The sequence below is a fragment of the Eschrichtius robustus genome, chromosome 11 (genome assembly GCF_028021215.1).
Source record: "Eschrichtius robustus isolate mEscRob2 chromosome 11, mEscRob2.pri, whole genome shotgun sequence".
NCBI lineage: Eukaryota > Metazoa > Chordata > Mammalia > Artiodactyla > Eschrichtiidae > Eschrichtius > Eschrichtius robustus.
Window position 1 is genome coordinate 49,111,250 of NC_090834.1, and position 24,004 is coordinate 49,135,253.

The 24,004-nt window shown below is 43.0% G+C and overlaps 1 protein-coding gene across 2 annotated transcripts in view; it reads left to right on the forward strand.

The window, feature by feature from the left end:
- The first annotated feature begins 157 nt into the window (after window positions 1-157).
- The window catches only part of ME3 (malic enzyme 3), a 327,654-nt gene continuing 303,807 nt past the window's right edge, over window positions 158-24,004 (forward strand). For both annotated transcript variants that reach the window (XM_068556437.1, XM_068556438.1), the window contains exon 1: window positions 158-773. In XM_068556437.1, coding sequence (XP_068412538.1) covers window positions 448-773 — 326 coding nt within the window. In that variant the 5' untranslated portion in view covers window positions 158-447. The remainder of the gene's footprint in view (window positions 774-24,004) is intronic.

A 24,004-nucleotide genomic window follows, 5' to 3' on the forward strand; every position in this document is an offset into this window, starting at 1 on the left:
CGGCGGCTGCCGGTTCCGCCCCCCGCGCCTCCCGAGCCCGCCCGCCCGCCCGCCCCGCCTCCGGCCTCGGGGAAGCCGCGCGGCCGCCCCCCGCCCCACCCCGCCCCGCACGCGGCCCGCGCCCCCGCCCCTCGCCGCCCGCCGCCTGTCCGAGCCGGGCGCGCAGGCGGGAGGACCCGCGGCCTTACGGCCCCGCGCAGGTGGCCCCGGCGCCGCTCGCCTGTCCCGGCCTCTCCGCGCCAGCCCGCGCCGGCTATCGGGGAAGGGCCCGCCCTGCCCGGGGACCCACGCAACCCTTCCTGAGCGAGCCTGCGGCCTTCGCTGCAAAGACCAGGGGCCCCTAAAGTCGACAGCCTAGATCTGGGGCCGCGGGCCACACCTGGTGCGCGAAAAGCCCCTCCGCAAGTTTCAAGAGTTGGAGAGAAACCTGTGCGCTTCCCACCCCACATGCGCTTTGAGAGTTTCCAAAGTTTTGAGGTGATGCCCGAGTTCCTTCCCGCTTCACCCAGTCTCTCGGGGGCCTCCAAGGGGCGGAAACCCGCAATCCGGTGGCAGGACCGCCAATGCTTTGCATCCTCTGCAGCAGCACCCAGTGCGGTGCATGGGGCCCGGAGCAGGGCAGGGACTTGGCAGCTTCCAGTAACCGGCTGGGTGGGGAGCCCACCGGCCTCAGCTCTCTATCCGGGCACCAGCGGGTGGAGCCACCTCCACACCCAGTGGGCAAGGGGCCCACAGAAGGGGCAAAGAAGGTACAGATTACGTCTCTTTGACAGGTAAGGCCGGGGAGGAGGTTTTTCTCGGCTCAATGACTTGTCCCAATGCACTGAGGCCGCATTTTTTTTCTGTGAAGCCCTTTAGCCTGCCTGTCTCCCACCAAAGTCTGCTCTCGAAAAGAGAGGGCCTAACAGGCTGTTTCACACCAACGTGTTAATGACAGACCAAGGTGCTTGTGTTTGCCATCGATTTTAAATAGGAAAGCCCCAACACGTGTCACTGTGTGGTGATTCTCAAATACGAGGGCACTATTTTAAGGGCAAAATTTTCTTAAACCAACCCACTCCTGGCTTAAATTATTTCCTTTTAAAACGTTGCATTACTATAAACATAAAACGAGATATAAACTTGTGTTATAGCTTTTGAACAACTCTGGAATAAAACCAAAACAAATTTATAAGTTAAATATAAAATTCTCCTCCCAGAACTGTAAAATTTAAATTACTAATGTTTACTCAACTACTACTAGCAACATGTGGTACTGACTGCCCAGGTGTGAGTACATTTGAGCTCTGCGCGGCTCTACCACTCTTACGGTGTGGGAAGTGCCCCGTATGGACTCAGTTTTCTCACCTCTTTCCTCCCTTCCAGGTAGCACACCTCCTCTGCTCACACCCTATGTTATTGTAATAGTTGGCTTTCATTTGACTCTGATACATCATTAGAGATTAACTCTGTGCTCTTTCTTTCTTATTAGCATAATGAGTAAAGTGGTAAGGGTTGGTGTCAAGGCATAGCTCACACAGGCACTGAGATCACCAGGCAGTACTTGGTATCAGATGGTTATCCCAATGATCCAGAATGTGTTTATATTCATTTTTTAAATCATAACTATGAAAAAAATAAATTGTGGATCTCCAGCTTCCATTCGGAGAAACACCATTAGAAGTCAAATACCTAACTTAATAGGGAAGCCGGGGGTGGCATTAGAAGGAGGGGAAGAAGGGAGAGACTTCCCAAAGCACCTATGACATGCAAAGCATTGTGTTAGGCACCAAAATAAAGAGATGGCCACAGGAAGACAGTCCAGCAACATAATTAAGAGTATGCCAGTGGCATTCAACTATGTGAGTACTATTCCAGGCTCTGCCTCTTATTAGTTGTGTAGCTTTTGGCTTGACCTTTCTGTGCCTCAGTTTTCTCCTCAGTAAAATGGCGACTACTTCATAGCAATGTTTGAAGAATTGAATGAATTAATACACATAAAACGCTTAGAACATGGCCTGACACAACAGTAAGCCCTTAATATATATTAGCTATTGTTATATCTGTTATGTAAAAAGAACGTGCCGTCTCTCTGCTTCTGAGCACCATCCTTCAGGACTCCCTCAGCCTACTTTGACATTCATTGCTCATTTGTCCTGGTGGTTTTTGAAATTAGTGTCACCAATTTAGGGAAGTAGAATCTTGGAGAACAAGAAGATTTTATTCCCATCATTCAGAGAGAGCAACTGAGGCACAGAAGGACCCACTGTGCCCTCTCCTAGCTCCACTCCCAGAGCCAGCCTCAGGCCTATTGCCCCTACCCAGACGGGAGCTCCAACTACAGATGACCTGCAGAACTGTGGGTTTGTACAAGCTCCACCCACTTCTCTTGTTTCCTGGAGCTGTCAGTAGTAAAACGAGAGGATGCTATCTGGCTCTAAGGTTGTCACTGCGATTGCCATAAGGATAGCAACAACGACCGATCTGTAGAGAACTTTGACGTCAAAGGGAAATGCCCTGTGTAGCAGGTGTCCTCATGCTGAGCCTAGATATTTGCTTTTTTTTTTTTTTGTATTTGCCCCACTCGGCTACCTGAAAAAAAAAAAAAAAATACCACCAGAAAAAGCAGAACCCTCATTGCTTAAGAACTCAGTTCAACTCCATAATCGTAATTCTCAAATACTTTTCATGAGTATGGCACTTGAGTTGTTAAAAACACATTCAGGGCAAGGCCCACACATTTAGCGAGTGCTCACTCTATATAAGGTGACTGTACAGGGGCTGTGAGAAAGAAAACAAATATCCCTCATCTCAAGGAATTTATGCTTTGGATAGAAACGAAACAAAGTCAAATACAGGAGAAAGTGAGATGTAGGCTTTATCAGGCTACAGCTAGAGAGCATGGAAGGGGGAATTGTTAATTCCCACTCTGGCAGGTGCTAAAGTCTCCCATGAGGTGGTAGAATTTGAGCTGAAACTCAGAGGATGAAGACTTGAGCAAAGCTTCAACAAACATCTCGTTGGGTTCCTCCACTGTGTAAACGAGGGCAATCTGTGGGTGAATGAAGAGGGCAGAACTAGGATGGGATTGTAATAATTATAGCTGTGTTTGTTGAGTGCATATTATGTGCCAGGTAGTGTGGAATATACTTTATTACATATGAGACTGGGGTTCAAAGTGGTTAAATGGGATACCCAGTGCTGTACCACTAAGAAACACGGCTGTGAGTTCTGCCCAGTCTGTCCTACTCTTTCAGCAGGCTCCGCTGTGTTATATTGCTTCCAAGACCTGCCTTTTCTTGTGCTAACAATCAGGAGGTTGAATCAGTGGCTGCTGTCGCTTGAGCTCAAAATATCCTTTTGATTCTATCTTGCTTTTGTTCCAGTTATGCAATCACTTAGTAATGACCTGTTACATGGCCTCAGTGCAGGAGACAAGATGGGACTGCAAGATAATTGGAAACCTAGGGTGTGGCAGGGAGGGGGAAGACCCAACGTCAACTCTATATAAACTGCTAAACTCAATTTTAGTGCTGATTTTCTTTTAATTGAAGTATAGTTGATTTACAATGTTGTGTTAGTTTCAGGTGTTCAGCGCAGTGATTCAGTAATACATATATACCTATTCTTTTTCAGATTCTTTTCCATTATAGGTTATTACAAGATACTGAGTATAGTTTCCTGTGCTATACAGTAGGACCTTGTTGTTTATCTATTTTATATATTAAATATAGTAGCGTGTATATGTTAATCCCAGACTCCTAATTTATCCCTCCCCTTAGTGCTTATGTTTCACGAGGCCGAGATCCACATGCAGCTTCAACAATTTGCCAGTTTGAAAGGTGTCAATGAGGATTATTTCTAAGGAGATAAATTTACATATTTAAAAATCATTTCCATCTGGTTTCTTATTTCTGTGGTGATAACATGGCTCTAGGAGTTCACTCAGTAAGTGGAGGTTTCTAGCTCCGTGTAGTGAGTGGAAAGAGAAATGGAGTGAGAGACAGCACAGGGTTGGGAGAGAGGCATTCTCAACCTGTCTGGGTGACTTTGGAGAAATCACCTCACTTAACCTGGATTTCTCATCTGTGAAAAGAGAGCCTAGATGACCTGCTCTTACAGTCTTTGAGTCTACAACATTGTAATTCTTTTTTTTTTTTTTTTTTTTTTTTGTTTTTTTGTTTTTTTGTTTTTTGTTTTTTGTTTTTTGTAATTCTTATGGAAGGATGATCCACATATATATATATATATATTTTTTTTTTGATCCACATATATTTTTATCTTTGGGCACCCAGCATGTGGTTCTAGGGTAGCAAAGCATGTGGAACTCTGGAGTCTGACTGGCTTGGACTCAACTTAGAATTCATTTAGTTGCTGGGTCATCCTGGGCAAGTTATGTGACTTGCTGCGCCTCACTTTCCTCTTCTGTACAGTGGAGCTTATTTCAGGCTGTTGTTGTAAGGACTCAGTGAGATAATCAGTACAAAGCACATAGTACAGGGCCAGCACAAAATAAATTCTGAATTGGTATTACCTATTATTATTATTATTATTATTACTACTGTTCCTCTAAATGCTTAATAAATGTTTTTAAATTTGTTGAATGAGTGAATGAATCAAATTGTTATAGCATCAATGCTAAAAAGTTTAATCCAGGCTTTCCAAGAAAAAACCATCTCAAGACTTTTGTTCAACCCCAAGTCATTGGTTTGGTTTGTAGACAACAAAGAGTTTCCTAGTCCAGTCATCCCTTGGTATCCACGGAGGATTGGTTCTGGGACCGATGCAGATACCAAAGTCCAAGGATGCTCAAGTTCCTAATGGCACAGTATTTGCATATAACCTACAAACATCCTCCATATACTTTAAATCACCTCTAGGTTACTTATAATACCTAATATAGTATAAATGCTATGTAAATAGTTGCTGGTGTGGCAAATTCAAGTTTTGCTTTTTGGAACTTTATGGATTTATTTTTTTCAAATATTTTTTCATCCATGGTTAGGTGAATCTTTGGAGCTCATGGATACAGAGGGCTGCCTGTACTGAATTTAGGAAGAGTTACAGATTCAAATGGGAGCCAGGGTTAGTTTTTTGTCTCCTCTTCCAGTCTCCCTATGGCACCATCAGTTCATTTATTCAACAAACATCTACTGAACGCTAACATTATCAGGTCTATATATTTGTCAGTGTTTTAAGGGCAAAACCAGATTTTTCTCTCATGATGGTGGGATTTAAAATCTTGCATGGTAAAAAATAAAACCACAACAAACTCCTATAATTTAAGAAAAAGAAAAAGCTAACAAAAAGAGCCCTAAAAATAATCTTTATAGCACTTAATAAAACAAAATAAATGTATTTGTATTGCACTTAAAACTTTTTAAAAAATTCCTCTTTTTGTTACGTATAGATTACTCATTTTTAAGTATTTGGAAATATAAGTAATCAGTACACTATGAATATAAATATGTAAAGTTATAATATATAAAACCTTAAAATATAAAGTAGTTGTAGAGTTAAATTGTCACATTGGTACATATGGTAGCCTAAAAAGAAAAAAAACAAAAAAAAGCTGCACAGCAAAGGAAAGCTTTACTCTAATCCTACTTAAAAGAATATAGCAATCTAAAATTATTAGGAAGAAAAACAGGCTTTGGCAATTTCCTGTATACTATGGGCACTATTCTAAACTGAAAACTTAGAAACATTTTGAAATAATTGTGTGTTTCTCATTTTCTGTGTTCAAATTCAAAAAGTCTCCGGAGGCCAGTGCTGGACTTCTCTGATGTCCTCTAACTTGCATACTGGATCTCATGATCAAGAACAAAAGAGAAAAAAGATTTTTTTTTTTCTTCCTTTAACTCAAGGAGAAGCAGCAGAGCTGCTGGCCTTGAAATAGACTTTAATAACCTTTTGATATTCTCTTTACATTTACGTTATTAAAATTTCTCCCAAATCTCTATAACTTTAAAAGGCATTTTTGGAAAATCCTATTGTTTTTAATTCATATTCATATTTATCCATATATATTGGATTCTTTCTTTTCTGTCTTATAAGGAGTAATCTTTTATGCAGTTAAGTATGGCGTCTGGATATTCAAATTCAGTGTCCTTGCACGAGGTTTCTCCTTTTTCCTGGCAAATTCTACTCGTCCTTTAAGCTTAAACATCAGCTCTTTTCTGAAGGCTTCCAAACCCTTCATTGCTAGATAAGGAGTTCATTCTCTGTGTTTTCAGAGAATTGTATTGAAATTATAGCTTACATTGTAACTATATATTTTCATTTCATGTTCAACCTCAAGCAGTCCATAGCTTCTTTTTATTTTTCTTAAAGATCGTTATACAGTCTTTCTTTCCCCCCTCCCTCCCTCCTTCCCCCCTCCCTCCCTCCCTCCCTCCCCCCTCCCCCCTCCCTCCCTCCCTCCCCCCTCCCCCCTCCCTCCCTCCCCCCTCCCCCCCTCCCTCCCCCCTCCCCCCCTCCCTCCCTCCCTCCCCCCCTCCCTCCCTCCCTCCCCCCTCCCCCCTCCCTCTCTCCCTCTCTCCCTCTCTCCCTCTCTCCCTCTCTCCCTCTCTCCCTCCCTCTTTCCCTCCCTCTCTCCCTCCCTCTTTCCCTCCCTCTCTCCCTCCCTTCCTTCCTTCCTTCCTTCCGGCTGTGTGGGCTCTTCATTGCTGTGCGCGGGCTTCTCTACTTGTGGCCTGCGGGCTTAGCTGGGGTATCTGGGAACTTAGTTCCCCGACCAGGGATTGAACCCGGGCCCCCTGCATTGGGAGCACGGAGTCTTAACCACTGGACCACCAGGGAAGTCCCGGTCCAGAGCTTCTGATGAGTGGGAACTCTGTCTTGTTCTTCTTGTCGGTATGGTTTGCCTCTGTAGTCTAACAGAGCCTGGCTCAGGATAAAGGCTCCATTAATTTTTACTTAATAAACGATTGAATGATGAATGAGTAAAATTCTTTTTTTTTTTTTAATTTAATTATTTAATTTATTTATTTTTGGCTGTGTTGGGTCTTCGTTGCTGGACGTGGGCTTTCTCTAGTTGTGGTGAGCGGGGGCTACTCTTCGTTGCAGTGCGCGGGCTTCTCATTGCGGTGGCTTCTCTTGTTGCCGAGCACAGACTCTAGGCGCATGGGCTTCAGTAGTTGTGGCTCGCGAGCTCAGTAGTTGTGGCTCGCAGGCTCAGTAGTTGTGGCACACGGGCTTAGTTGCTCCACGGCATGTGGGATCTTCCTGGACCAGGGCTCGAACCCGTGTCCCCTGCATTGGCGGGTGGCTTCTTAAGCACTGCGCCACCAGGGAAGCCCCTTTTTTCAATATGGTAGTAACATGTCATAGAACAGTGGAGTTCTGTAGGATACAGTTTGTGAAAAACCATCCACAAGCTTACCCCCACTTCCAGGAGTAAACCACCTCTGTTCCCAACATGTGGTTTGTGCTTTTTTGCCTCATTGCCTTTGCTTGTATTTGAAACTCTTTCCTTCATATCCACTTGTCTCAATTCTACTTTTTAAAAAAATTGAAGTATAGTTGATTTACAATATTCTGTTAGTTTTAGGTGTACAGCATAGTGATTTGGTATTTTTACAGATTATACTCCATTATAGGTTATACAAGATAATGGGTATAATTCCATGTGCTATCTAGTAAATCCTCGTTGCTTATCTATTTGATGTATAATAGTTTGTACCTGTTAATCCCATACCCCTAATTTGTCCCTCCTCCCTTCCCTCTCCCCTTTGGTAACCACTAGTTTGTTTTCTAAATCTACTTCTATGCATTTTTAAAAGGCCTAACACTATGTCACATCCTCTACAAAGTATTTTTTTAATTGGTCTTTGATTTCCCATAACACTTTCTACAAGTTTCTCATGGCTCTAATAATTTTATTTCTTTTGTTATCAGTTTACCTCTCTTCTCCCCTACCACTGAATACTACTATGGGTTTGAATCTCTGGTCTGCATCTCTTTTGCTGGTGTGTCAGTCGGGATCGTGACAGAAACCCAACTTGCCCTTGATTGGTTCAGATGAGGAGATTTGATTGAAGTGGCTACTTATGCAGGTGAGGACAGGGTGGAGGGAACAAGCAAGGACCGAACACCCAGTGTCTAGCAACAGGCGGAAACCATCACTGCTCTTGGGATGGGAAGTAGAGGGAGGGAAGGCTGTAGCAGAGCTGGGTGAGTGACCGCCCAGGTCCGGGGCCTGCTGCCAGGAGCCATGTGTCTATGGAGCAATGCAGCTGCTGCAGGAAGAAGGGGGTGAGTGGGAAAGAAACACCCTGACCTCTTCTTCTCCTACCCTCTGATCTCTGGAGGCTGCCAAAGTCAGCTCACAAGGGAGCTGGGCTGTGCTGTCCGTAAGGCTCAGCCTCCTGGGCACGGGGCAGGGCAGGGAAGGGTGGAGAATTGCTGAGAGGCAGACAGAGAATAACCAGCACACTGGGAGAGGCTCCGTTTCCTCATCTGCAAGATAGGGTAGTGACAGTAGCCTCCTCCCAGGGTTATAGTGAGGATTAAATTAGGAAATGCATCAAAACACTTCTCAACGTATGTGGTGCCTGATTCTACTCATTAACTACTTCTTCTTATTATTTACAATAACAATTCTTTGGATACTCCTAGTGTAAAAGCTAATTGAGGAAGGTATCGTGTGTTGGTTATTTTGTAGCCCTTACACATCCAGCCCAAAACACTGTTGTAGCATGGCCCAAAATAGATGGCATTTTACAGGTGATGGGGAGGCCTTTTTTTTTTTTTTTTAATTTTTAAATTTTATTTTATTTATTTTTTTTATACAGCAGGTTCTTATTAGTTATCCATTTTATACATATTAGTGTATATATGTCAATCCCAGTCTCCCAACTGGGGAGGCCTTTTGGACAGGGGTAACAGGGAAGATTGTTTGGCTGTTTGGACTGACATCATCAGCCAATCTGACCTTGAAAACAGACAACAATGAGATAAATTTGAGACTTATTTTTAGTTTTCAGCAGATTTTTTGGGCACTTCTTAGACCTAGTCCGAGGCCTCTAGTCTTTCTTTACCTAAGTAGAGGGGAGAGTTACTGAAAAACAAGCCAGCTCACCAGGACTGGCATTCCATAGCCATCCCTGGGAATGGTGGTGATTCCTCATATTTTGAAAGCAAAGTAAGGATGGCCAGCCCAGGGTTTAATGCAGGAAGGTTTGTATCTATGGAAGCCATTTGCTTCCTGCTCTTTCAGACCAGTAACCTGGTTTATTTCAAACACAGGATCAACTGGCTCCTGCTCCCCTTGGTACACACGTTAGGGAAACCACAAGAATAGTCATCCGTGTTCTTTTCACTTCAAAGCCTGCAGAACGCCTTGGAAAGCCAACTGACTCTCCACCTGAGACCAGAAAGGTCGATTCAAGAGAAAGTCCTTTCATAGGAGCTGTGGGTGGGGTGGGGTGTGAGGTGGGACTCACCCACACGGAGGCAAGTGGGTGTCGGAGCGGGTGACTGCAGCTTGTGCTCTTGGGGGAAGGGCGCGTTCGCAGGGTGGCAGAGCCATGAAGGTCAGGCTGGGAGGAGCTTCCAGTACTGACACCAGCAGCTGCAGGTGGGGGCTCCCTGCAGGGAGGAGTGACTTTATCCGGGTTTCCAGCAGACTGAAATTAGGGAGGACACTTAGCTCCTAGATCTTGTGGGATCTGTAAGTAGTTGCTCACATTATTGTCCCTGTGCCTGAAAAATCAAGACCCAAGCCAGAAATGTTAAGAAATGGCTCTAAAGCCGCTCCACCCACCAGCCTCACGCTGCCCTCGTGGTCCCAAGCGTGGGTCCTCTGGCTTTTCCTAGAGCACACGAGCGTTTTATCTCTTTACTCAAGGCTGGCTGAGGGCCTGTTTGGACAACTGTGTGCATCCAGAGCGAGGCCTTACTCGCCACATAAGCAGTAGGTTCACTCCATTAAACAGAGGGGTAATAGGTAGCAGAGTAGTTTGGGGATTATGCTGTCAATAAAAATTAGCTCCTCCTTTAAAACTCTGACGCCCTCCAATCTGCTTTTGACACTCATCTTTAGGTCATTATTGTCTCTTATAAAAATTTTAAGAGAGGCGTCCCTGGCGGTCCAGTGGTTAAGACTTCGTCTTCCAATGCAGGGGGTGCAAGTTCGATCCCTGGTCGGGGAGCTAAGATCCCACAGGCTTTGTGGCCAAAAAAACCAAAACATAAAACAGAAGCAATATTGTAACAAATTCAATAAAGACTTGAAAAAAATTTTTTTAAATAGAAATTTTAAGAAAGGTAGAGTGTTTCCAAGTTGCTACAATTAACAATACAGTTTCCATTAAGAAGATCTTAGAAATAAAAGAGTCATATAATAAATCTCAAGAAACAGATTTGAAAGTTGACCTATATAATATATTCTTTGTAACTGTGGCAAAAACAAAGCAAAATAAAAACAAACAAAAAATTGGCTCTTCTTAGCAATGTGACACCATCCCAAGATGACATGATATTTTTTGTTTTAATGTTGAAATGAAAAAGGCACTTGGCTTTAATCCAGGAAGACCCAGAAAGCCCAGCCCTGTGCTAAACCATTATGACCTCATGGTTGTATAAACTGCATATTGGTAAAGTGAGGTTATCCAAACTATCTTCTCTTTCAGAACAAGAGATGGCAATGTCTCTCTTTTTTTTTTTTAAACAACGAAATAAAATCAAACTATTTGATGCTTAAACTGCTTTCTGCAGGAAAACTAAGAACAAATAAATGACAAGCCTTTGATTTGTTAGACCACTCTGAAAAGTTGATTACTGACTTCAAGGCAAATTCCAGTCCTGGTAGCAGCCCTCCAATCTCAGCTCCAATCATAATTTTATTATCAACACTTTCATTCCCTGCCCCATGATCCCAAATCTTCAGGGAATTGAAGTTCACTCAGAGGTTGAGTATTCTTGATCTGAGCTTGTTAGGAATCAACCTTTGTATTTACTCTAAGACCTGCCTGACTAGAGTAGAAAGCATGAGTGAACCAATAAAATTGTTTTGTGTAAATTTAGAGTTTAAAAAGTTTTTTTTTTTGGTAAAAGTATTTATAGCATTGGTATAAAGTTCATTTTCACAATAATGGCTATTTATCATCTACCAGGTACCAGACACTTCCCACTACTTATTGTATTGGACCAAATAGCTCTGAGCAGTAGGAACACGTATCCTTCCTTTTACTGATAAGAACGCAAGGCTCTAAATAGTTAAGTAAAATTCCCAGTTTGAAGTGTTGGAGAGGGGATTCAAACCCAAGACTCTCTACCCCAAATCCATGTATCATAAAGTTTCCCATATTGTTTCTGTTAGAATGGTTTCAGATACAAGTAATGGAAACCCCTGACTTACGCAGGCTTAAATGACAATAAGGAAGTTGATTATCACACGTGTCAAGAAGTTCAAGGGGTAGGGTGATTTCAGGTAAGGGGAACTCAAGGCTCCAGCTCTGCTTCTCTTGGCTCTGCAATTACCATATCCAATTACATCCAGAGGGAAAAAAAGAGGAGCTTCTCTTCCTATGTCTCTCTCTTAGGAGCAAGACAGTAATACCACTTCCCAGACTTCTCTTCATATCACTGAGGTGGGGATTCAGTGGTCATTAAGTCCTTTGCTAAATCAATCATGGGCAAGGGAAGAAGGTATCTGTTAGACTAAGGTAAGTAGCACAGAATAATTGGAAGAGCTCTGGACTAAGGCTCAGAAACCTTGGGTTTTAGTCCTAATTCTGTCATCTACTTGGTTGTGGAAACTTGCTAGTTACTGAGCCTCTCTGAGACCTTACCTTTTCCTTATTGGTAGAACAGGCCTGATAATTCCTGTTCTACTGATCTCACAGGGTTGTAAAACAGGAATGAAGTAATATCTGTAGAAGTATTTTGTAAACTGTGCCACATGATATAAAACCATGTTATGGCTTCTATTAACATGGTTCAGAGAGAACTTCTGGTCGTGAGATACTTTTTCAATTACACCCATGTGGTTCTTGATCATCATCAAGATGATAATTTAGAATTTTTAAGGTTTTGCCGAAGATTATCTGGATTTTACTTTTGTGTTAGAAAATTAACAGTGCAAAAATAGGGGGAAAGTGTGAAATTTAGTACTTAAGAAAGCCAATTTCCAAGCATCCTCGTAACTCCAATAGTATCTGTTTATATATGGATAGGTTGTTTATAAGTTATTTTTTATACTGATCAAAAAGCAAGTTTCCTAAGAATCTATTAAACAACGTTTCTCATTCCTTCCTTTATATCAATTCAATAAACATATATGGGGAGAGGGGATGGGATGCACACATAAGAGAATCCAAAACAGACTCTGTCTGAAGGAGAGTAACTACCTACAAGGGAAGAAGCCTAGAGAGCAGACTAGATAGAACATATCCACAAGTAGCTATAACAAAATGTAGAAAGATAAGAGGAAGTGATAGGTAAAGTCCCAAGGTGTGAAGAGATAAAGGGCTGTAAGAATTCAGAAGGTTTCCAGCTGTGGGGTTAGGGAAGGCATCAGGACAAGGCTTCATTTGACCTGGGAGTTGGAAGATTTGGACATGGGAAGAGCTAGTTCACCTTGGCTCTACATCAAACTTGCTCTGAACTTGAATACTCAACGAGAATGCAATAATCCTTGAGTATAAATTATATGAGAGATATAGCAGAAAATAGTAGTTGGAAAGGTAAAGATTGCAGCTAGATTATAGAGGGGTTGGAATACCAGTCTAAGGAATTTGAACTTTATTCAGTAGGTGTGAGATAATAGAAAAAATGTATATATTGGTCTCTGCCCCTGGTTTCTAGCACTGAGCTTCTCAAACCCATGTAATTTCCTAAGTGATAAGAGCACTAGGAGCGTCTAGTTCTAATATTTGGTCTTTGATCCCGGTTCCTGACGCAGGGCTTCTGAACCCTTTTAATTTCCTGAGTGTTAGGAGTGTCTTTTGTTCTAATGAGGTGACTTTGGTTGGGGTCCTGGATGGCTTGTGGATGGGGGCTGGTCACCAGAAACAACAAGCCAGGACTAGAAGCTTGGAGTTTTCAGCCCTGCCCCCATTCTCTGAAGGGAGAAGGGCTGGAAATGGAGTTAATAATTGCTCATTGTCACGTGAGGAAGCCTCCATAAAATTGCAAAAGTGTGGGGCTCATAGAGCTTCCAGATTGGTGAACACCTGCATGTACTGGGAGGTTGACACACCTCACCTCCAGGAGAACAGAAGCTCCTGTGCTCAGGTCCCTCCCAGGCCTCGCCCTATGTGTCTCTTGATCTGGCTGTTCATGTGTGTCCTTTACCGTATCCTTTAATAAACTGGTAAACATAAGTAAGTGCTCCCCTGAGTTCTGTGAGCCACTCTAGCAAATTAATTGAACCCAAGGAGAGGGTCACGGGACCCTCCAATTTGTAGCTAAATTGGACAGAAGTTGTAGGTAACCTGAGGAACTACTGCTTGCAATTGGCATCTGAAGTGGGAGGGGGGCAGTCTTGTGGGACTGACACCTGTGGGATCTGACACTATTTCCAGGTAGATAGTGTCAGAACTGAATTAAACTGTAGGACACCCAGCTGGTATTATGGAAAATTCCTTGGTGTGGGGAAAACCCCTCCACATATTTGGTGACAGGAAGTGAGGTATTCTTTGTGAGTAGTAAAGGAGACACACAAGAGGGAAAGACTGTAGGTTTTTTAATTCAGGGGGCAATGGGGGTCAGTGAAAGTTTTGGAGCAGTAGAGTGAGTGCCTTCATGGTATCTGTGCTTTACGAGGATTAAGTGGGCAGCTTCTGGGAAGCTAGATAGGAGGGGAGAAAGTGGAGGCTGAGAGACAAAACTCAGAATTTGCATGTTCAAGTTAGAGGTCATGAGAATTTGAACTAGATTATGGGCATTGACCTGGAGATAAGCCAATAGATATGAGATATTTTGGATGGAGAAACCATAGGTCTTGGTAATTGATATAAAGACCAGTTGGGAAAGGGGGAGTCAGGAGTCTTTTATTTGAAGATGACAAAATGTCAATGCCAACGTCTAAATAAAGAAGTGAATTTGGGATTGACATGTACACACTGTTATATTTAAAAGAGATAACCAACAAGGACCTACTGTATAGCACAAGGAGCTCTGCTCAATATTATGTAACAAATTTTTATGGAAAAGAATTTGGAAAAGAATAGATACATGTATATGTATAACTGAATCACTTTGCTGTACACCGGAAACTAACACAACATTGTTAATCAACTATACTCCAATATAAAATAAAAAGTTAAAAAAAAAAAAGTAAATTTACCTGTTCACTTAACTGAAAAGTCCTGAAAACAGGTGTAGCCTCAGGAGCTGTTGAATCCCAGGTCTCAAATGATATCATCAAGACTTGGGCTTCTCTACCACTTAGTTTTTCTTCTGTGCTGGTTGATAAGGCAACCCCCAGAAGCTACTAATTTATATTTTTGGAGGATTAAGTCCTGTGGAAGAGAGAGCTTGTCTCCCCATCAGTTCCAACAAACATCCCAGATCTGGTTTCCATTGCACATTTCTGAAGCAGTCCCTCTGGCTGCAAGAGATGATTGCTGACTGGCTTAGACCTATATGTGGTCTTTTATTTTCTATTGTAATTTTGTTAATTTGTCCACGAAGACAACCTAACTCTAAGCCACTATGAGACATTTCCCTGTGACCAAAATGAGATCTCACTCTGAGGAATTCTTGCTAACTGAAAGACACTGCTTCAGAAGAGTGATGGCTGTTTCTCATTCAATTACATCAACTGCAATAATTTTTTGAGGCAAGTTTCTTGAGGACCTGCTACCTATCTGAACTCATAAAATGAATAAAACCTAGACCATTTCTAGGGCAGTCTTCAAATTGGGCAGTGCAAATGCTACATAGGTGCCAGAAAGATTTCACCTCTGGGAAAAAGGTGAGCGTTGTCTGAGAGGGCTCAACAAAGGAGTAACTATTGATCTAAGTCTTGTAGCAAATATAAGCTTTGCTTCAGCGCCATCTAGGCAGGGCACTGAATGCCAAGGAGATGTTGACAAGTCATTTGGATTCCATTTGAAATGGGGTAATGGCTCTAGAAATAGCATGAGGCCATCTGCCTGATCTGAGCAGTCTTCTCTTTACACAGTATGTGTGATGTCTAAACCGTGCTTTTAAATTAGAATTTTACAAAGTGTTTAAGTACACTAGGAAAGCCAACTCCTTTCAGAGAACCGTATGGAGATTCCTTTGGTGAAGAAAAGAATCATGCTGTGAAGTGAATCCCTCAATCTGAAAGTGCCTCTCTTTCCCCTTGATTTGATGGGTTATACATCCATTTTCACATACTGGATTTGCTTTAAAACCAGGTACATGCACGTCAACTGCAATAAGGAAAAATCTTAAATTCCATTATAAGACTTAAATTGGGGGTCTGTTTTTATGAAGGAGAAAACATCAATTTGAAAAGTGTCAAAGGCTCAAATGCAGCCTGAATCAAGTTGTTACCGACAATCACACTGCTGGCGACACATTTTCAAACATATGGCTGAGCTGCTCTTTCAGCTTTCCTGAATGATCATCATCCCACGGATGCAAATTGCCGTAACATGTAATTTGGAATGAGATCAAAAGTTTGAAAATTAGGAAAGACAATCTGGGTGGAACACTTGATTTTTGATTTTGCAAAGCAGACCAGAGCACTGGTCTAGCCTGAGCTGGTCGTCTGGCAGGCAATCAACAGATCCTGCCATCAACAGGCCCTCCGAGGCTGAGGGCTTGCTGCAATATGGCAGCTGGACTTGCAAAGTCCAGGGATCCTCTTGGCCCTTATTAGGCTCTTAAGAGCCATCCTGAAACAAGCACGGGTGTTAACGACAACACTGAGAGGAGACCCAGGTTGGGAGAGAATCACTTTTACCTCAATTCTGCCGCTTTCTAACTGGGGATTGGGAAGCCTGGAGGTAGCTAAAGGAAAAAGAAGATGATTTAGGAGACCTGTATTCCCTGTTTTTATTTGAGTGCTTTCCCACCCTCCCCCTGACCCAGAAATAAAAGGAGGGGCCAGAGAAGGGAGCTTGCATTTGGTGATCTGTACTTCGCAAATTCCTGGCATATAGTATACACTCAATAATGACAATCTGTTGAAAAAATGAGTGGATGAATGAGTGATTGGATGAATTAATAGTAGACTATGAAAAGTTCCCTCTTTGTGACTTTTCTGGGAGTGGGCTACACTTGAGCTTTCCTTAGGACCAGGATGGAGACTGTCCTTTCGGTTATTGATTGGCTGGGAGACAAAGAGTTATGCAGAAAACGAACTCATCTTAAATCTTTACAGGATCCGGGCAACTCCTTTCCAAACTTATTGGGAAATATTTCAAACTCTATTTCCCACAGAAAATAAATTCTGGGAAAAGAATTCAGAAGCCAAACCAAGTAAACAAACAAACAAAAAAAGCCCAACCCTCTGTTGAATGTACAGCACTCGAAAAACATTTAAAGTTAGGGAAATTGTTAGTGACTTAACAACAGAAAACTAGAGAAACTGTTTAAGGTCTGATGCCAAAATGACTTCCCTTCTCTGCCCCCATCTATGTCTATACCTGTTAAAAGGCGAGGCTTTGGAGGATGTTAAATGCTGGAGGAAAACTCGAGATACAGCTTGGAATACTCAGGCTGATTTCAGACCTCCACGAATCCGCTGGTGGGTAATCAAGAGATAACCAGGATAACGCCTTCTCTTCTTTTCCCATCACCAAATGTCTTTATTTTTATGGAGGTTCAGGTTCATAACTTCTAGTCCGAACATCAGGAATCAAAAAATTTTGAAGAAAGGAAAAAATAGGAGGAAAAAGACAGAGAATGAGTCTGACCCATAGTGAAAGACCTTAATGGGAAGCATGGGGAAGAATATTACAAAGCAAGCCTTGGTTGTGTGTGTGTGTGTGTGTGTGTGTGTGTGTGAAAGAGATTGAAGTTGAAATTGAAAATGAATTTTTGAAGGCCTCATCCATTCTGGTTCAGATAGAACTCGTAGGAGGGACTCTCATCCTTTTGGAAATGGGTGACTCAATGATTACTGTCCATGGAGTCCCTGTGTCTTTGCTCTGAAAGCTTGTTTGCTTTAGTGGCTTAATAACCTGAAGGCCTGAACCTGGCATCCATGGACTTCTCTCCCATTGAGTCTTCAGGGCTCCTCACCAGGTGCTGGGAGTTTATGAGCTGTGCTTCTCTTATATCCAGAAAGCCAGTTGGTGACTCAGTTGGCCTCTCCACTTCCCAACTCCAGGAGCAGTGCCACCCGCTGTGTCCCTAGGGGTTCTGGTGACCAACGAACAACGCTTCCCAGTTCTCTTGTCCTTATTATCCTCAAAGATACACACATGGGCTGTTTCCATTTTAAGAGTTTTAGTGCTAATCACTCCTACAGTGTTTCTTGCTGTTCAGGGGAACTGCATGAGAATTATCAGGATTATATGTTTAAAGCTGCCAAAACTGTTCTAATAATATTCTTTTTCTTGACCTCAGTGCAGGGCGCATAGATACGTTCAGTGTGTGAAAATTCAGCAAGCTGTACACTTAGGTACACTTTTCTGGTTGTATATTGCATTCTGGTAGAAATGTTTTTGAAAACCACCTGAACCAAATGAATCAGAATCTCAGGTTTGAGGCCTGAGAATATGCATTCTTACCAAACTCCTCAGGTGACTCAAGTTTCAGGGGCTTTGCACTAAGCAGAAATAAACAAAAGATTCCAAATATTCAAAACCATTGTACCAGTGCTCGTTGTGGTGTTTGCGGGCCTACTTCATTACTCATTCATGAACATCTATTCCATAATGCATTGTGTCAGGCCCAGGATCACAACAGTTCAGTGATGGACCATGTTCCTGCCCTCATGCTGCTGAGGAACCACTGAGCTCACCTAGACACCATCCCTGGAGGAACTCCCAGCCTCCTAGAGGAGATAATGGGCCAATAGTTAGGATGCAGGCTGGTTAGTGCTAGAGAGAGGGAAAGCACAGGATGATCTGTGAGCCCTCAGAGCCACCAACCATATCCCACTCATTGGCAACTGTACCCAGACTTCTGGCTTCTACTTCCAATCCTAGAAGGATGCTCCCTGATATTCTCCCCTCCCATAGGGGAGGCTTCCTTTCCCTGTCCTGAGGGATGGACCCACCTCCCAGCACTTGGGACTACAGGCCAGGCAGGGAGGAATAAGTGGTGCCAGGAGAGGCCTTATAGAATATTAGTATGGTTTAGAGCATGGGGTGTAGAGCCAGAGTCCCTTGGTTCAAATCCCAGCCCAGGTGTTTACTAGTTGTGAGAGTGATTACTATAGTACCTAACTAGTGCTATCATCTACTTCTAGGTGTGGTTATTGTGGAGAGTAAATAAATTCATATCTGTGTATTTCTTAGATCAGTGCCTGGTATACAGTTAGTGCTGTATAAATGTTGTTATATGATCCTTATTGGTGTTGTTGTTATTATTTAATCTACCATCAAATCTCAAGTAGATAAATTACATTCCTGAGAACCTCCAGACAGGGTGACACCCATCTCAGTGGGATCAGGCTGCCTTCTGGAATGATCCCCTTGAGGCAGTCCCTCCCAGCTTGGAGAGCAAATAAGCCAAATAGAAAAATACTTAATTCAAACAAAACGAAAGCACAATGATGACTGAACATGAGGAGGAAGGGAAAAATACTGGTCACAGCCATGTAAGGGCCCTTCCCACAGGCTACATCATCATGCTGGAGTGGAGGCCGCTTTCTTGCACCCCTGTCTATGCAACTGTTAACGTTACTCAGGGAAATAATTCACAACAACAAGAATCATGCAGTGTATTTGCTCCAAGACCTTCACTGGACTCCCATAAGGACTGTTTCCTTCTCTCCCTCACCACCTGAAGGAAGTTGCTAGAAGTACCTTCTGTTACTGTCCATATTTCATTGATGGGAAAACTGAGGCACATCCAGAGTCATTAAGCTGTTGGCTCCAGATCACAAAGGTAGTGAAGAGTAAAGCCAGGCTTTGCATCTTGGCTCTCAACTCCTAGTCAAGTGTGTACCACGAGAGAACCAGACAAGCAATCCCTGGCCATGTATGAAGCAAGGCATGAAGAGGTTCAGGAAAAGGGCAGAGCTAAGGACCTGGAAGCAACATGGCAATATAATTCAGCAATTAAGAGTATGAGCTTTGGAATTGGACAAGTCTGGGTTTGAATCCTGGCTCTGTCAGTTTTATGGACTGAATGTTTTTATCCCTCCCCCCTCCAAGTTCATATGTTGAAGCCCCAACCTCCAGTATGGCTTTATTTGGAGATGGGGCCTCTAAGGAAGTAATTAAGATTAAACGAGGTCATAAAGATGGGGCCCTGATCTAATAGGATTAGTGTCTTTAGAATAGACACCAGAGAGCTCACTCCCTCTCTCCATGCACATATAGGAGAAGGGCCATGTGAGGACATAATAAGAAGGCAGCTGTCTGCAAGCCAGGAAGAGATGCCTCACCAGAAACCGAATCAGCTGGAATAAATTTCCATTGAGTGTTCAGCCACCCAGTCTATGATATTTTGTTATGGCAGCCCAAGCTGACTCATACAGTTGCTACTAGCTGTGTGACTGAGCAAATAATTCTCCTGAAACTCCTTTTCCTCATCTGTCAAATGAAAATAATAGTAATCCTACCTCATAAGATTGTTATGGTGATTAAATGAGATAATGCATTTGAAGAACATAGCCAGAGGACGAGCACATGAATGATAAAAACTCATTCATTCACCCTGTTTATTTAACAGATGTTGATTGTGTGTGTGCTTTCTGCCAAGCGTTGTTCTAGGTGCTGGAAATCCAGGAATGACCAAGAGAAGTAAGGTCCCTGCACTCATGAAGCTCACACTCTAGTTGGGGAGACAGATGATAAATGAGGAAACAATTAAGATAATTGTGGGTTGTAATAAATGTCATGAAGGAAATAATCAGGTAATAAGATAGAAAGCAATCTGAGGAGGCCACCTAAGATATGGTTGTCAGGGAAGTTCTCTCTGAATAAGATGTTTGAGTTGAGACCAAAAGAATGAGAATGTGCCAATCATCTGAGGAGCTGGCGGACAAGCATTCCAGGCAAAGAAAACAAGTGCAAAAGCCAGTGGGTGGAAAGGGCAGAGTGCTCCAAAGAAAGGAAGGCAAAGTGGCTGTGCTCTGTGAATAAAATGCCCTGGGATTGTGGAGACAGGCAGGGGCCAGAGTTTGCAACACCTTGTGGTTTTTTCTATGAGTAATGAATTGCTATCAACTGATTCATTTGGGGGAATGACATGTTCTGATACGGGTTTTTTTGGAGACATATCTCTGGCTGGTGTGTAGAGAATGGATTACAAGGGTTATGAGCAGAAGCAGTGAAGCTTGTCAGGTGACTATTAAACCAGTTCAGGGTAGAGATGATAGTGACTTAGATTAGAGATGGAGAGGAGAGTTCAGATGCCAGATTACGATGGAAGAATTGGCAAATATTCATGATAGGCTTGAAGTAGCATGGGGAAAAGGGAGGAACAAAGGATGACTAGTAGGTTTTTGCTTGGTGCTGTTAGCTGATGGGTGGGTGGGAGGAAGACTGGGGAAAGACCAGGTTTGGAGTCTCAGCGATCTCCAGAGGTTGGGAGATTACACTTTGAGAACTGCTGATGTAGGGGACAACAGGAGTGCAGTCCTTCAGAGGACCAGAGGGAATGCGGGGGAACGCACAGGTAAAGGGGTTGAATGTTGACAGGAAAGTGACAGTTCTTCCATTTTCATAAGTGAGGAGGTGAGAAGATTGGTATACGTTTTTTTAAATTTAATTTTTTAAATTGAGGTATAGTTGATTTACAGTGCTGTGCCAATTTCTGCTATGCAGCAGAGTGACTTAGTTATATGCATATATACATTCTTTTTTATATTCTTTTCCATTATGCTTTATCCCAGGATATTGAATATAGTTCCCTGTGCTGTACAGTAGGACCTTGTTGTTTATCCATTCTACATATAATAGTTTGCATCTTCTAATCCCAAACTCCCAGTCCATCCCTCCCCAACCCCCCTCTCCCTTGGTAACCACAAGTCTGTTCTCTATGTCTGCGAGTCTGTTTCTGTTTTGTAGATAGGTTCATTTGTGTCATATTTTAGATTCCACATATAAGTGATATCATATGGTATTTGTCTTTCTCTTTCTGACTTACTTCACTTAGTATGATAATCTCTAGTTGCATCCATATTGCTGCAGATGGCATTATTTCATTTTTTGTTGTATATCCATAAATATACATTATGAATATAATGTATATATCCATTCATCTCTTTATCCATTCTTTATCCATTCATCTCTCAATGGACATTTAGGTTGTTTCCCTGTCTTAGCTATTGTGAATAGTGCTGCTATGAACATAGGGGTGCATGTATCTTTTTGAATTATAGTTTTGTCCAGATGTATGCCCAGGAGTGGGATTGCTGGACCATATGGTAATTCTATTTTTAGTTTTCTGAGGAACCTCCATACTGTTTTCCATAGTGGCTGCACCAACTTACATTCCCACCAACAGGGTAGGAGGGTTCCCTTTTCTCCATACTTTCTCCACCATTTGTTATTTGTAGACTTTTTAATGATGGCCATTCTGACCAGTGTGAGGTGGTACCTCATTGTAGTTGTTTTTTTTTTTTTTTTAAATTTACTTATTTTTGGCTGCATTGGGTCTACGTTGTGGTGCACGGGCTTCTCATCGCCGTGGCTTCTCTTTGTTGTGGAGCATGGGCCCTAGGGCACGCAGGCTTCAGTAGTTGTGGCTCACGGGCTTAGTTGCTTTGTGGCATGTGGGATCTTCCCGGACCAGGGCTCGAACCCTTGTCCCCTGCATGGGCAGGCGGATTCTGAACCACTGTGCCACCAGGGAAGTCCCCTCATTGTAGTTTTGATTTGCATTTCTCTAATAATTTGCCATGTTGAGCATCTTTTCATGTGCCTGTTGGCCATCTGTATGTCTTCTTTGGAGAAACATCTATTTAGGTCTTCTGCCTGTTTTTCGATTGGGTTGTTTATTTTTCTGTTGTTGAGTTGTATGAGCTGTTTGTATATTTTGGAAATTAAGCCCTTCTCGGTCGCATCATTTGCAAACATTTTCTCCCATTCCGTAGGTTGTCTTTTCTTTCTTTTTTTTTTTTTTTTAATGGTTTTGGTATGCATTTTATTGGAAGTGATTTGAGGCAGTTCCTCTCTGATAAAATGTATTTTCTCAATGAAGTATAAGTCAAGGTCTTCAGCTGAGAGGGAAAAGTGGTAAGAATGGATATGGGAAGTTTAAGGAGAATGAAAAATGTGTGACCTAGTTGACTTGGAGAGTGGGAAGTGGATTTGCTGGAGAAGCACAGTAAGTTTTCCAGACAGTGCTCATTTGAGGTTTGTGAGCATGAATTTAAAAAGAAACAGATTGGCTTTGTTTTGTGCTTTTTTCTCCGGGAATATTCACCTGTTTGGGTGCAGGCACAGAAAAGCTGAGAACTTGGTTCACTGACTGCTGAGGTTTATAGGTGAGTATGATGGAGAGAGAGAGAGAGAGAGAGAGGCGGAGAGAGAAGGAGTAGACTTGAGCAAAGGAGTTGAGGGTGACTGTTGCCAGGGAGTGGCTGTTTAAACTAGGTAAAACGAATGTGATGGAGAGAAGGATAGAAAGAAAGTGATGGGGTCAGTAGACTGCAAGTTTTGATAAAGTGTCGTCAGGGAGTGGGCTATTTGAAATCAGGGTGGCGCTACCACCGATGGCAAGGTCTAGGGTGTGACCGTGGGAGTGGATGTTTGTGGTTGAGAAGGTGAGAAAAGCAAGGAACAGAGAGGCCAGGGGTTTGGATAGTCCATTTATAGGCATATTGAAAGCATCCAGAAGATGACAGAGGTAGAATAAGACCTAGAACCCATAACCAAAGCCTTCAATTAAAGAAGGGGGGTGAGTGACTGGTGACTGGAGGGGCAGACAGTTGACAACTACAAGGCATTTGTGTGAGCTGAAGGCAGGAACTTTAAAGGAGCTGCAGTTTCTGAGAGAGGAAGCGGAAGAAATGGTCTAAACTGGAGCATGTGCAAAGAGAATGCTCACCCCACCTCCAAGCACTGAGATGCACTTGGTGTGAGGGAGAACAGGGCCTTGAGAGGCTGTAGGGGAAGCAGTATCTCGGGGAAAAGCCAGGTTTCAACAAGGCCGGGAGATGAGAGAGTGGTACCTCATTTATTTATTTATTTATTTATTTATTCATTCATTCATTCATTCATGCGGGGGCCACTCTTCATCGCGGTGCGCGGGCCTCTCACTATCGCGGCCTCTCTTGTTGCGGAGCACAGGCTCCAGACGCGCAGGCTCAGTAATTGTGGCTCACGGGCCCAGTTGCTCCGCGGCATGTGGGATCTTCCCAGACCAGGGCTCGAACCCGTGTCCCCTGCATTGGCAGGCAGATTCTCAACCACTGCGCCACCAGGGAAGCCCCAAGATGGGGACTTTTAATTGAGATCACACACCTGGTCTCAGGACTTACTGAAGCTCAGGTTCTTGATGTCTCCTCACAGAAAGAATTCAGTGAGAGACAAAGTGATAGGTAAGAAGTGGATTTATTTAGAGAGAAACACACTCTACAATCAGAGTGTGTGCCATCTCAGAAGGCGAGAGGCCCCGAAATATGGGGTGGTTAGTTTTTATGGACTGGGTAATTTTATAGGCTAATGAGTGGGAAGATTATTCCAACTATTTGGGGGAAGGGGTGGAGATTTCCAGGAATTGGGCCACTGCCCACTTTTTGATCTTTGATGGTCGGCCTTGGAACTGTCGTGGTGCTGGTGGGTATGTCACTTAGCATGCTAATGTATTACAATGAGCGTATAATGAGGCTCAAGGTCCACTGGAAGTCAAATTTTCTGTCATCTTGGACCTAGTTGATTCTAACCAGTTTTTATCATGTCCTATGGCTATGTCATTCTTTTAAAGGTTGTGCCCTGCCCCCTTTCCTTCTGTTTCA